Raw genomic sequence first — 14,734 nt, 5'->3', positions numbered from 1 at the left:
GAACAAGTAGTAGCTTAAACAGATGCCGAGCAGATCTGCTGCTCTTCCGCTGACTTCGGCCTCGTCCCCTGGGGCTCCCACGGGCCATACCTGGCTCTAGGTCAATAAGCACACCTGTTACCTCCATCCTAGGAGCCCTGCAGGTCAAGCCTGTATCTCACCCCCACAGCCCATCTGTGGAGCAAGAAGGAGTCACAGAGTCCTGAGCCCTGCCTGTCTGCCTCTCCCTCTTGTTTTTCAAGCTTTATCACTTTCCCAAGGCTAGGGCGGGACACAGGCCTGGCACTAGGGGGCGCTGCTCTGCTCCTTCTTCTGCCCCTGTTGGGGGAAGGCAAAGAAGAGAAAAACCTTCCACTTGACAGAGTTTACCAAGTAGTGACTAAACAAAGTCAGATCGTGTTAAAAAAAAAAAAAGGTATCTTTCATATCCCTGGATCTACAACAACTTATTATATTTGCTCCTGCTATTCTTACTAGAAGGCAGAGGTCTAAGAAGAACCACAGGAGGAAGCCAGCCAAGGGGTACGATATAAAGAGAGAAGAGCCGGTCGGACAGTTTGGAGAGAATGACGAGTGAGGATGAGCTATTGATGCGGGTCCCTAGTGGCTGCTGGAAAGCAAGTTAGGGTATTTGGTGCCAAAGCCAGGCTGTCAGGGGTCAAGAAGAGATGAATGGTGAATGGTCCACGGAGACGTGTGGCAGGGCCAGCTGGGAGGAAAGCAAGCACTGGCTGGACAGGGATTTTCCAAGGTTTTCCAGGGGTCAAGCTGTGGGAGGGAGCCTGGGGCAAGGGACTGGATGAGAACTTGGGCCACGGGAGACAGAGGATGTACTGGGAGCTAGAAAGAAGGTGGAGGGCTTGGCCCTAGAGGGACCAGCACTGGAGGAGAGGAGGGGACAGAGACAGAACTCGCGAACAGGGAGAGGTTCACACGGAGGCCCTGGCTTCTCCACTTGCTGGAAGGGAACATGCTGTGTACAGAGTTAGAAGAAACATGTACTCAGCAGATCCGGGGCAGCTCGTAGAGACGAGCCAGGAAAGTGCCCAGCCGCTGCAGCAGGTGGCAGAGGTGATGCCACTGCTGCCAGAGCATCAGCAATGACTGCCGCAGACACACCACTGAGCCTGCTGCTCTGCCAGAGTGATTTACACACACCGTCTATGGGCAGAATTTTGGTGGTGGTGGGGTTCCTGTTATTCTCATTTTATAGGTGAGGTGACTGAGGCTTAGAAAGGGCAGGTGACTTGTCCATTTGGGAGCTGGGATTGAAGCCTAGGTCACCTACCCTCTGAGGGATCCTGCATGGACCCATCTGTCTAGCTCTGTGTCTTGTGGGTCAGGGACCGAGGCTTAGATATAGAGGGTGGTGCTGCCTGGAAAAGAGGCTGCTTCCTGGGACCAGGGAGCTGGGATATGGCCCCTGAGAGCCCTGAGGCAAGCCAGGAGGCCATGGTGACTGCCTGGAGGCGTCAGCGCCCTGGGGGCTGTCAGCAGATGAGGAGGGAGAGGTGGCCACCGACTCAGTGTAGAACCTGGGAAAACGGAGGATGGCGGTGCCACTGACCAGTACAGGGAGACATGGGGACCGTTCTCATCATGTCAGCTCCTCTCATGCCCCTGTCAGCTGCCGGGGCTGTAGTCCCCCCAGCACACCCAGCATGGCTTCTATGTGCTTCCAGATACTTGGACATCATTTTGTTTGGGTCGGTCCTTTGGACTTGCATTTCCTCGAGGATAAGTCCAGAGAGGAGGCATGACCTGTCTATAGCTGGGAGCTGGACTTCATTTAACCCTCATGGGACCCCGAGAAGGCGGCATTGTCACCCTTCCAGCTGAGGAATAAAGGCTAAGGGATGAAGGGGCACACCAGGTCAACGTCACACAGCCAGGAAGGGGTGCGGGGGCCAGACCGGAGCCCAGGTCTGCGGGCCAGCCCGCGTGGGATACAGCTGCGGTGAAGCCAGCAGGAATGCGTCAGTGACTGGGCAACAGAGAAACCACGTGTCCCTGAGGTGTCTACCCCCACGCCGCCTGCCTGCCACACCCTAGAGATGCCAAGAGACTCAGCTCACTCCTCTGCCCCCAGCTTTAGCAGGACCAAGAAACCAGGCACACGCGGCAGGCACATTAAGGAGCGGACAGGAAGCAGCCAGCTCTGCCCTGCTGGACTCTGTGTGCAGGTGACAAAAGCTCATGGGCCACCAGAGCATGTGACCGACTGTGCTGACAGAGAGGGAGTGCCGTGGGGGTCATCGCTCAGCCCTGGGTTCTTACAAACCTGGAGGGAGATGAGAGGGGGCACCTGGGAGGGAAGCAGTGATGGGGAGACAGTGTCCCTCCTCCTGCGCCTTCGTCCCTGCAGGGATTTCCAGCTGCAGGTAGAGCCAGAACGTCCACATGGGGTGAAAAGAGCCCCAAGTTGCAATCACAGAGGGGGGGGCACGTACTTGACATTGGTGTTGGTGCAGATGATGTACTCGATCTCATCAGAGTAGGGGTTCTGGAAGGTGAAGCTGCTGGTGCGGATCAGCACCCACTCCCGGTTCTTGGTTCGGAACCGATACATGACCGACAGCACTTGGCCTTTCAGTTTGACCACCTGGGAAAACATTTGGAGAAGGAAGTCAGTGGGAGCAAGGACAGAGGGGGTGAGGTGCCGGGCAGCACAGGTTCTGGAGGGCCAGCAGGAGCTCAGGACGGGGGCACTGTGGCCAAGGACGGGACCAGAGGGAGCGCAAGAGGGAGAGAGGGCTGTCGCCCTCTGTCCACTTCCTCTGAGACAGGGCCCTGCATTTGGGTCATTTTGTGCCACCACAGTGGGAGAAACCAACTAGTCAGTGGCCAGTTTATATCCGAACATTGCAGCTTTTACAAATCAGATCATGAAAACTCTATACACCTGAGGGTTTCCCTTTTTGCCTTGGCTGCCAGGACACTCTGGGTCTGGTGCTGGTACCTTCATGAAATGATGCTCACTCAGGTAGGTAGTGACATTGTCACCATGGGTTTATTTCTTCAGACCTCACATTAAGAAATTCTTGGCATTCCCATCACGGCGCAGCAGAAAGGAATCCAATTAGGAACCGTGAGGTTGCAGGTTCGATCCCTGGTGTTGCCCAGTGGGTTAAGGATCTGGCGTTGCCGTAAGCTGTGGTGTAGGTCACAGACACAGCTCGGATCCTTTGTTGCTGTGGCTGTGGCTGTGGCTGTGGCTGGCAGCTGTAGCTCCGATTTGACCCCTGGCCTGGGAAACTCCATATGCCGCACACGCGGCTCTAAAAAGCAAAAAAAATAAAAAATAAAAAATTCTTAAACTCTGTTTAACATGTAAACTGGATTAAATATACTCTCTGGGAGGAGATATAATCAAATAACAAATGTCTATGCATTATCTCTTCATATGCATGTATCTATTATTACTTTTATGTTGCAGTATGGTTTCCCAAACCTTGCCAGAGTTTGGTGAGGTGGGCTTTACTGTTTCCAGAGGAGAATGCTGAGTCTCAGAGAAAGGAAATAACTTGTCCAAGATCAGACAACTTCGGCGGAAAAGCTGCCCCAGGAACCCGGCTCTCGTTTCCACGCCACAAATGTATTTCAGTGGACACACGGTGGGCTCTCTTGCTCTGTGTAGACACACACAGTCTATCATGTGCAGAGACCTGAAGACGTGTGGGTGGGCGTGCACGAGTGGGGAAGGTGGCACTGGGGGCAGTTCTGCTGAAGCATGAAGGAAAGGAGAACAGCTACAAAGGCCACAACGGCTGGTGGGTCTGGGCCTGGGTACGATTATGCCTCCAGGACAAAGCAAGGCGAACAGGAGCGCCCCCTCCTGGCCTGTGCTCCCCAGTCCCGGAGCTGGCCAAAACCAGAAGGCCCAGGGGCCCCAGTGCAGCAGGCCTGCCTGACTATGGACCACAGTGTGAGCAGAGATAAGGATGGACCTGGAGTTCCCGTTGTGGCTCAGTGGAAATAAACCCAATTAATATCCATGAGGATGCAGGTTGGATCCCTGGCCTTGCTCAGAGGGTTAAGGATCTGGCACTGCTGTTGAGCTGTGGTGTAGGTTGCAGATGCAGCTCAGATCCCGTGTTGCTGTGGCTGTGGAGTAGGCTGGCGGCTATAGCTCTGCTTTGACCCCTAGCCTGGGAACCTTCATATGCCACAGGTGTGACAAGCCCTAAAATGACAAAAAAAAAAAAAAAAGAAAAGAAAAGAAAAGAAAAGAATGGGGACCCAATCCCAAGGGTTGGGGAGACCGGTGTCCCTGTCTCTGAACTGTTGGCACTTGCAGGTTATTCTGGGTGGGATGTCAGCAGGCAGCCTGGGGGGCAGGGACCCCTTGGTCACCAAGTCTCCCCCACCCTCAGCCCGGAGGCAGTGTGGGTACCACTGTCCAGAATTGGAGACAGTTCAACTGCTGTGCTAGAAGCAGGTGTGACGCTAACACCTGAGATCAGGAAGGCCGGGCACACACCCAGCCCAGCCAGCTCTTGCTGAAAACATCTTAAATCATGACCATCATCGTGGAAGGCTTCTGAGCAGAGAGAAGAGGGATGTGGCGGCAGGATCCTGCCTTAAATTTCACTGGGTTCCACCCATCCTTCGGACTTTGAGGTCAGCTGGGATCCAGAGAGGGAATCCAAGAGCAGAGTCAAGGGTGGACTCAGGTTTCCCAGCCCCTGGACTGGCACGCTGTCACCCCACGAACCTCGAATTCCTCACAAATTCGATCCCACTCTGAGGTCTCAGGTCTGGGCCATTCAAATCCTTTTGTTTAAACCCAGAGTTCAAGGGCTGACCCCTAACTGACAGCCTCCTCCGTGCTTTTGCAAAAATAAGCCACTTCCCTTTATCAACATTTGTCCCCCACCCTGGCTGCAGGTGGCTGGAGCCCAAAGAACACAAGTGAGGGGCCCAAGCCCGGCGCAGTCCAGGACATCCGTGTGGCCGCTGCCGCTGCCTGCTGAGCTTTGTGACTGGGCCTGCCTGCCGGCTCTCGGGGTTGCTGCCTTGGCTTTGCCTCCTGCCTGAGGAATAAGGTGGCTGCTCAGAGCGAGGGCTACTCAAGCCAGATATGGAGGCAGGATCAGATATTAAATTCTTTCTTTTCAAAACCAACCAGCAGCTTAAAAACTCAGTTGTGCTGTCAGAGGGAGAGGTCTCTGTGTAGGATGTGGCAATAGAGATGGATGCTTTGGAAGGAGGCAGGCTCCTGCCCTAGCGCTGTTATCACCTTGCTGTGTGACTTGGAGTAGGTGACTGAGCTTCTCTGAGTCCTGATTTCCACTGCAAAAAAGTGGGGATGATAATATACTGTGAAGCCTTGAGGATTACACAGGATCATGTATGACAAAGGGCCTGGCTGGTTCCTAACAGGGATGGAAAGTTCTGTCTCTGTTAGGGCTTCATTTCCATGTGAAAGCCCAGCTAACCCAGTCCAAACAGGATGATGCTTGATGATGCAAAGTATATAATAATTTCCACATATTTAGCAAAGATCTGGCCTAAGAGATAACACGATTGCAATGTTTAACCATTCTGATTTCACATTTTTTTTCTTTCCAAAATGAAAGTCACCTGCAGTGGGTGATGATCCATTTAGGCTACTTGATTAAGAGCCACCCACCCTCAAGCAAACTCCACACCCAGGGGTGGAGACGATGATGAAAGGCGCAGATGCAGAGTCCACCCACAGAGAGCTTATGTCTTTGTAGAGAAGACAGCAAAGAGAAAATCAATGGACAAACAAATAAGACAACTGAAAACTGGAGTAATTGTGGAGGAGAAGTGAGGGGCCGAGAAGAGGTTAGGGGGTCTTTCTCAGCTGGTGTGGTCACTGGTGGTATCTCTGAGGTGAGAGGAGTTAAAACCTAAAAGATAAGGAGGAAGTGTCAGTCAAGTGAAGAGTGAGGGAAGAGTATTCAGTCACAGGGAACATGTGCAAAGGCCCTGAGGCAGGAAACACCATGAGGTGTCCAAGGATCTGGAAGCCAGCCAAGCTCATGTGCAGTGAGCAAAGGAGGAGGGACTTGCAGGGCGGGGTTCCTGCTGCGCACTCAGCCATAGTGAGTAGGGAGTTTGGATTTACTTCTAGATGCACTGGAAAGCTACTGGCACTTTATTTATTCATTTAGGGCCACACCTGCAGCACATGGAAGTTCCCAGGCTAGGGGTGGAAATAGGAGCTGCAGCTGCCGGTCTCAGGATCCAAGCTGTGTCTGCAACCTACATCACAGCTCACGGCAACGCCAGATCTTTAACCCACTGAGCGGGGCCAGGGATCAAACCTGCAACCTCATGGTTCCTAGTCGGGTTTGTGACCGCTGAACCACGATGGGAACTTCCTATTGGCACTTCAGAAAGTGAAGATATAACAGAATCTATGTTTTCCGAGTGGTTTGGCCTGGGACAGGAGTGAAAGCAGGGACACCAGTGAGGAGGCTGTTGCAATGGTCCAAAGGAGAGGTACAGATGGGCGGTCTGGAAGAGCAGGAGGAAGAGGGAGGAGGGAGTGGTTACAGACGTCTTTTTAGGTGTAGCAGGAGGACTCGATGGGCTGGATGTGGGGAGTGGGGGATCAAGGACGAGTGAAGACTGTTTCTTGGGTTCTGACCTTTGCAACCAGAAGGCCAGCGGCACAAGGGAGGCTGGGGGCTGGGAGAAGGGACTTGAGCATTCCGTGCTGGAAGGTTAAGGGCATTTAAGCGCAGGTGCGGGACAGGTGCCTGGATGTCAGCAGGTGTGGAGCTTGAGGGATGGTCTGGGCTGAAGTCACCCCGTGGATGAAACGGCCTGGGGGACTTTAGAGAGGAGGGGAAGGCAGTCAGGAACGGAGCCCAGGTCATCGCGGCTGGGGCTCGCAGGCAGCAGAGGAGGGCCGACAAAGGGGTTTGGCGGGTGGGAAGTAAACCAGGAGCAGGTGACATTCTGGAAGGACAGAGCAGGGTGCAGGAGGGCCCTGCGACCTTCCCATACAGGTGGCATCCAGTTGGCACACTACATCTCTTTGTGCGGCCAGAGCCAGGCCTGCAGTGGGAGGGCTCGGCTGTCACATAGGCTCCTTCTGAGACCCGTGTTAAGCGGACCGTCAAGGATTTACTCTCCCAGCTGAATGACAAACTATTATTTCCCCTTAAGAAGTCATTCAAAGGCCCCCGTGCTGTAACATTGCACGTTCTTTTCCCTGCAGTGGTGGAAGCGAGTCTCCAGAGCCCCTTGAGGAGCTGGCTCTCTCTCCTCCCAGGTGGCCCTGGGCTCAGGAGGTGGCAGGCCCTCAGCACCGTGGCTCTCCACTCACACCCACGTGGCCTTAAGGTGCTCTTCCCTCACTGAGCTTCCTGCCACTCACCTGAGCAGAATGATAATGAGGCCCACCTCCCATGACTGTCGTGGGGATTCAGGAAAGCAGTGTGTGCAAAAGGGGTTTCCATAGCGCCTGGCACATAGTAGGTGCTCAATAAACAGCAGCTGCTCGTAGTGATGCTTGGGCTGCAGGCGGCAGAGTGGCCTTCCTCTCGGGGCCCTATGGTCACTCTCGATCTGTCTCTTTCCTATCCAGGGCATCAGTAAGCCAATGACCACCTTCTCATGTGACCTCCTCTTGGGAGTCCCCTGCTCGTGCCCCACCTGTGGTCGCACCCCTCTTACCTGACTGACTGCATCCGGATTTGTCTCTTGTTCCAGTTATTTTGCACCTTTATCTCTTCTGCATACCTGGGCTGCCAACATTGTTTTGCCTTCTTCTTTTCTTTCTTTCTTTTTTTTTTTTTTGTCCTTTTAGGGCCGCACCCGTGGCATATGGAGGTTCCCAGGCTAGGGGTCACATCAGAGCTGTAGCCGCTGGCCTACACCACAGCAACACAGAATCCATCCGAGCCACATCTGTGACCAACACCACAGCTCACGGCAACGCCGTATCCTTAACTCACCAAGCGAGGCTAGGGATCGAACCTGTGTCCTCATGGATACTAGTTGGGTTCATTAACCGCTGGGCAATGACAGGAACGCCACCAAACTTGTTTTTCAAAAACACTGCTCTGCTTTTTTTTTTCTTCTTCTTTTTAGGGCTGCACTGACAGCATGTGGAGGTTCCCAGGCTAGGGGTCGAATTGGAGCTATAGCCGCCGGCCTACACCACAGCCACGGCAACTCGGGATCTGAGCCTCATCTGTGACCTACACCACAGCTCACGGCAACGCCTGATCCTTAACCCACTGAGCGAGGCCAGGGATCAAACCCGCGACCTCATGGTTCCTAGTCAGATTTGTTTCCGCTGCACCACGATGGGAACTCCAACACTGCTCTGCTTTAAATCCTCAAAGGAGTCCCCAGTTAAAAGACTCAGAGAGAAATTCCTCAGCCGCGGCACATGAGGCCCTTCAGCACTTGGCTTCACTGGTCTCATTTTTGACCACCACCCACCTCCTCGCTAAAAGCTGGTCAGTGTCACTCCAGCCCTAAGGAACTACTTATAACTCTCCCAACAGGCCAGGCTCTTTTGGATCTCTGGTGCTGGCCCCCTCTGCCTGGAATGTTCTTTCATCTCTTCTCTGCTTATCTTTTAAGTCCCATCCCGGTTGGTACCTCTCCTCAGGACTGTTCCTGCCTCTTCTCCACACTGTAACCTCTCCATCCTCTGCTCCTCTCCCATGACACAGAAGCTCTTCCCCGAGGGTCTGCCTTCCCCGCTGGACTGCGAGCTCCTTCATGGCAGGCGCCCTGACTGGTGCCTTGGGTGGGACCCTGCAGCCGGCCCAGCACATCATAGGACTATATCTGTGTGTACCCGGCTTCTACATCAGCTGTAAATGAGCACTGGTGGTACCTGCTGGAAGCTCTCCCGCAGATGGCTCTGATCCTCAGAGTGGCAGAACTCCAAAATGTCCTTTCCTAGAAGATCCTAAATAAAGAGACAAGCATTAATAATCCCCAAGCCCACGTTTCATCATTGCTGTCTCACTGTTCGACAAGAGTGCACACAGGCATCGCCTTCAATCCATCTCCTTTAGCTCACTCCATCATAAGGTGGAATAAGTCGATGCAAATGTTCCCTTGGAGGCATCATGGAGCAGGCGTCTGGTCCCCTATCCTCAGTTCCTTTGGCACCTTCAATGCCAACTTCTAATTTTGCTAAGGCATTAGATCAGCAGCTTCAGGATGCAATTTAATTTTTGTTTGCCTTGGAGAGGCAAACTGTACAGGCCAACTGTAATAAACATATTTTAATGAGCATAAAAAGAATGCAAATGCTAGCATGGGGACAGACGTGTTGTCTACGAAAACCAGAACTGTTTAATTGGGGAAACTGTAGTTCTCTTGTGCCCAGAGAAATGGTATTATCATAAAATAACTGTACGTGCTGAAAGGCTGTTTACAGCCTACCTTCCCTCATCTATGTTTTATTCAGAGGACCTAGCACTAACCCCAAACAAAAGTGTGTTTTGCAATGAAACCAACTGGAATAAGATAAACTGTCAAAAGGCAACTCCGAATGAGTTATAGGAAAGTGATCCAGTTGGAAGTGTCTTAAATGGCAAAGGATTTCATCTAAGTCATCAGTCAGAACCCAAATCAGCAAAAGGCCTCCGCGGGAGGTGATACTTGTTTGTGGAAAGGAAGGCTTATATGTGTTCCAAGAAGCATCTAGACGCTCACGGCAGGTGCCAGAGGATAAATGGATCTGGCTAGAAATAGACCGCCATCAGAAGGTACCATGAACTTGGAAATAGATTAATTTTCCCCTTCACTCCACCCCAGAATCTCAAGTTTGCATGAATCTAGAGATGTAGAATTCTACAAATGGGCTATTTTTATTTCAATTTGGTCTGCTCCTAGTTCTAAAATACACAGGTAATTAAAATACTCATACCAACCTACCTCAAACTTTGTTTCTCAGAACAAAGATCATTTTTTCTTTCATTTTGTTTAAGTGCCTTTATTTTGAAAGAAACTCAGATCTATAGAAAAGCTGAAAGGGTAGCATAATAAATACCTGTGCATCCTTTATATCCAAATATCATGTCAATATTTTGCCACCTTAGCATTTTTCTCTTTCTTTCATACATATGTAAATATAAATATACAAGCATGTAAATGAAAGATCTTTCACACCTACAGACACACACATATTTTTAAACATTTCTTGAATCATTTGAAAATAAGTAGCAGAAATCATGACACTTCTCCCTGAAGTACGTATCTTATAAAAATGCCATTATTTTACAAACTTATACCGTATTACAACTAAAAAATCAATAATAATGTGATAAAATCACTCATTACTCCGTATGTATTAGCATTTCCTCAATAGTCTCCCATAGGTCCTTTATAGCTATATGTCTTCAGGCTGAGAACCCGGTTAAGGCTCTTACACTGCATATTATTATTTTACCTCTTTGGTTTATTTGATTTTATCTTATTTCTTTTTCTTTCCTTTTCTTTTTTTCTTTTTAGAGCCACACCCATGGCATATGGATGTTCCCAGGCTTGGGGTCAAATGGGAGCTGCAGCTGCCGGCCTACACTACAGCCACAGCAATGCAGGATCTGAGCTGCATCTGTGACCTACACCACAGCTCACGGCAACGCCAGGTCCTTAACCCACTGAGCGAGGCCAGGAATCAAACCTGCATCCTCATGGATATTAGTAGGGTTCTTAACTTTCTGAGCCACAATGGGAACTCCAGGTTTATTTTAATTTGGAACAATCTCTCCTGTCTTTTGGTATGTCTCATGACTTTCGTGTTTCTTACCCACTTATTTAAAAAAACATCTGGAGGACAAGATCTGAATATGTGCCCGCTGTACAAAGGGGTTCCATATGCATCTGAGAAACAAGTGGTTCGGCAAAATTCAGTGAACATCTTTAAGACTTTTCCGAGTCTTTCACATCAATATACTTTTTACGTTTCCAAGAAGGCTATTTCCTGTTAATTAAAATTAATTGATCAGAGAGCGCCCCTTTCATAGAACATCTTAACTACTTTATGAAAAGTCAGCTAGATAAACTGAATGGCTAGGGCAAAAAAATGAAGAGTTAATTGTAAGTGGCTCAGTCGCGTACAATATTCTTCCTTGCTTTGGAGGGACACTGCTCTGCCCTGGTGGGGAGATGGATTTTTACGCTGTGTTTCCCTGTATGGTCATTCTGTTGTATCTCAAACAAATGAGGTAGGCGTATTTTACGTAACACGAAGTCTCTAACCCATTGCCGTGAGCTCAGAACTGCCTACCTGGGGTTGGTAGCCGATCACACTGATGCATCTTGGGTCCACAAATGTGATGATCCCGTCAGAGTTATGCCGGGATAGGAATTCCGTGGGCACTGACATCCCGCTCATGTCCATGCATACAGGAGAGCTGGTCACCTGCAGTGGAGAAACCCACAGGGAGGTGGTGTTCACAGAGATGGAGACGGAGGTGGCACCTGAGTTACAGGATGGGGAGGATCCATGTGCATTTACGGTCACAGATCCTTCGAGGTCATGAGTACAATGAGTCTAGAGTGTCTCAGATTGCCCCGATCACACCGTGGGCTAACTGGAACACTGGATCACTTTCACGACATTTCTGAGTCTCAGTTTCCTTATCAGTCACTGGGAATAAGGACGCCTGTAACCTCAGAGGGTGGTTGTGAGGTTCAAAGAAACACTGAACGTTAAACCCTGGCACACCGTCTGGCACGTGGTTGGTGCTCAGAAATGTTAATACCCTCCCCTTCCCCATCTTTCCTTTGCTAAGGATGGCAAACCTGTCTAAGGAACTGGTCAAAATATGTGGCAAGCCTACACCTATGAATTGAATTTACCCAAGTGTGCGCTCTTCCCCTTTGCAAGGAATAACCAATACTTCTCTATGTGAATGGAATGACTTATTCATTTGTCTGCAAATGACAGGGCTTAGGACATCGGGGATGTGAAAGCTTAGTGTCCTCTGCCTACATCTACCATGTCCCCATCACCAGTACAAGGAAGGCCCTTGAGGCCACAGGGAGAAAGACTGAGTCGCTACTGTGTATGCTGGACATGGAGTCCGTGGGCTTTATATACATTATTTAGCATATCTAATTTTCACAAAGTTAAAAGGGCAGATTCCCTGCCCTGGAGGAGCTTGCATTCCACTAGCCATACAAAACACACAGTGAAAAGCTGTAACTGACATGTGACCTCAACACTCAGCAGGGAAGAGGGAATGGCTCCTTTTGACCAGGCAGGCAAAGGAGGCATTTGACTGGCTCTTGAAGGAGGGGGAAATAGGAAAAAACCGGGAGAAGGGCTTCTGAAAGGAGAAGGGAAACTAGGGAAGGCCAGGCAGAAGCAACAGCCTGTGGACACCCCCATAGGTGGGGAAATGCATGGTGGGTTTGCGGAAAAGGGAATGATGTGGTTTGCGAATAGGGCAGGAGAGAGGGGAGGGGGGAGACGAGGCTGTGAGATGAGCAAGTGCTTTATCCTGCAGCCCAAGGGGACACATTCGAGTGATCCAACAGGGGTGTGAGACAATAAGGACCACCTGTAGAGCACTGGCAACTACACGCAATATCTTGGAATAACCGGAATAACCTGTAACAGAAAAGAATCTGAAAAAGAATACACACATACATATGGATAACGGAATCACTCTGCTGTACACCTGAAACCAACACAACACTAAATCAACTATACTCCAATAACATTAAAAAAAAAAACAAACCCCAGGGCTGTGATGTGAGCAGAACTTGACTTTGGAGGAACTGGTCCCTGTGTGGGGGATGGACTGACTCAGGTCCTCAAGGAAGCAAGAACTCATGGCTCACAGCTCCCCTTCTCCCAGATTCCGTCTCATCCTTCTCATACACAGCGAGACACAGACCCCAACAATACTGAGGACACAGGAGATCCAAACAGGCATCCAAACCTGCAGGCTCTTGCTGCAGTGTATACTAGTGAGCCCTCCTTGGAGACTAAAAGGGCCATGAGCCTTTTCCTACCTGAAGTCTCCCAATTGCCACAAGGCAGTATTTGCTGCCTTGTCCCACATCAGCATCTTCTTCAGGTATAGTCATTCCTGAAATGAGAAATGCCAGCGTTGTCAACAACATGCCCAAGATGACTAGAAAAGGGCCAAAAGTGTCCATGAATTTATTTACCCAATCAAAAGTACAGATCCGCTGCTGTACACGGGGGGGTCTGGGAAGCTAGCCAATGAATTAGCCAGCTCCTTGCTCATTTTGTGTCCCTCTTTCTCCTTGGTGTCTTTTGATAATTTCAGGGTACGTTATCATCTGCATGTGTGGATGATGCAGAGGAATTTTTTTTTTTTGTCTTTCGTCTTTTTAGGGCCGTACCCATGGCATGTGGAGGTTCCCAGGCTAGGGGTCAAGTCGGAGCTATAGCTGCCAGCCTACACCACAGCCACAATAACTCAGGATCCGAGCCGTGTCTGCAATCTGCGCTACAGCTCATGGCAATGCTGGATCCTTAACCCACTGAGAGACGCCAGGGATTGAACCCGCATCCTCTTGGATACTAGTCAGGTTTGTTAACCACTGAGCCACGACGGGAACTCCTGCAGGGGAATTTAGGGAAGATGAAATTCATTTACACATTTGCAAAACTTGGCTAAAATATTTGGTTGCATGAGAAATTTCAGTAAGAAGTATATATGGGCATTTCAAATTATGTACATATTTTACTTATTTATTGCCAAAAATCAAAGACCATGCGAGGCAGAATCATTAAAAATAAATAAATAATAAAGCTCCCCAAAACCAAAGTTACTAACTTGCCAGGCAAGCGAACACAACCAGTGTTCCCCCTTCTGGGGTCAAGTCAGGGTTTTGGAGGGCTAGAAAGGAGAAACTGGTGAGGGTGAGGGGAAAACCAGTGCTCTGGATAGAGAGGAGTTGGTTAGAACAATCCTCCTTGTTCTTTGGTTGGAAAAGTATCCGCTGTTTGGTCCAGTGGGAGTCTGGCCTCTGGGGTCACTCAGGGTACAGGTTCCCAAGCAGCTGTAGTTGGTTAGGACTGTTGTAGAAAAACAAGCACTCCGTTCTGTTATCTCCGAGGCAAGAGCTGTTACGTAGACAATTCCCTTTCATACTGCATAACACTCGACGTAAATATTCCCCCACTAGGTCGGACCAAAGGTTCCCAGTGATAGACTCACACCAGCACTGTGACAGCCCGTCGCTACAGACTGGGACGGGAGTGTTATCCTGCCTGTGGTTCTAAGAGCCAGAGAAATGTCACTCCGTCCTCATCCCACCTCCCTCTTGACACTCCCCTCGGCTTTCTGCCCCTTTCACATCCACCCCCTGCAGGCAGCCAGCCTCTCAGGTTTCTGCTTTATCCTTGCTGTATTTCTTTTGCATAAATGAACATATACATGTGTATTTTCTTATCTCCTCTACTTCTAGGAGAGCCGTGTACTGTAGATACTCTTTGGGGCTTTGTTTATTTCACCTAACAGAATGTTCTGGAATTCACTCCATAAACATTCACAGAGCTCTTCCTCATCCTTTCCTATAATCTCTTACTACTGTATTATGTGGACTGACCAAGGCTGTATACAACCACTTTCCTATATAAGAATGTTTAGGTGTTTCCAATATTTTGCAATTACAAACAAGGCTGCATAGAATAATCCTGTGCATATGTATTTTCTTAAGAACTGGAGGTGTATTAGAACCTTGTCTGTTGCATCATTTGCAAAGATTTTCTCCCATTCTGTGGGTTGTTCTTCCTTCAAGT

At 49.8% G+C, this 14,734-nt stretch overlaps 1 protein-coding gene across 6 annotated transcripts in view; it reads right to left on the bottom strand.

Annotated features, from left to right (window-relative positions):
- Window positions 1–14,734, bottom strand: part of ARNT2 (aryl hydrocarbon receptor nuclear translocator 2) — a 190,135-nt gene that overhangs the window by 32,995 nt on the left and 142,406 nt on the right. For all 6 annotated transcript variants that reach the window (XM_047795780.1, XM_047795783.1, XM_047795782.1 and 3 more), the window contains 4 exons: window positions 12,973–13,049; window positions 11,237–11,371; window positions 8,831–8,905; window positions 2,451–2,602 (listed from right to left, as the gene is read on the bottom strand). In XM_047795780.1, the coding sequence (XP_047651736.1) occupies window positions 2,451–2,602; window positions 8,831–8,905; window positions 11,237–11,371; window positions 12,973–13,049 (439 nt within the window). The remainder of the gene's footprint in view (window positions 1–2,450; window positions 2,603–8,830; window positions 8,906–11,236; window positions 11,372–12,972; window positions 13,050–14,734) is intronic.

The sequence above is a fragment of the Phacochoerus africanus genome, chromosome 9 (assembly GCF_016906955.1).
Source record: "Phacochoerus africanus isolate WHEZ1 chromosome 9, ROS_Pafr_v1, whole genome shotgun sequence".
NCBI lineage: Eukaryota > Metazoa > Chordata > Mammalia > Artiodactyla > Suidae > Phacochoerus > Phacochoerus africanus.
Note: the sequence above shows the minus strand (reverse complement) of the source record. Positions and strands in the feature narration are given on the sequence as shown.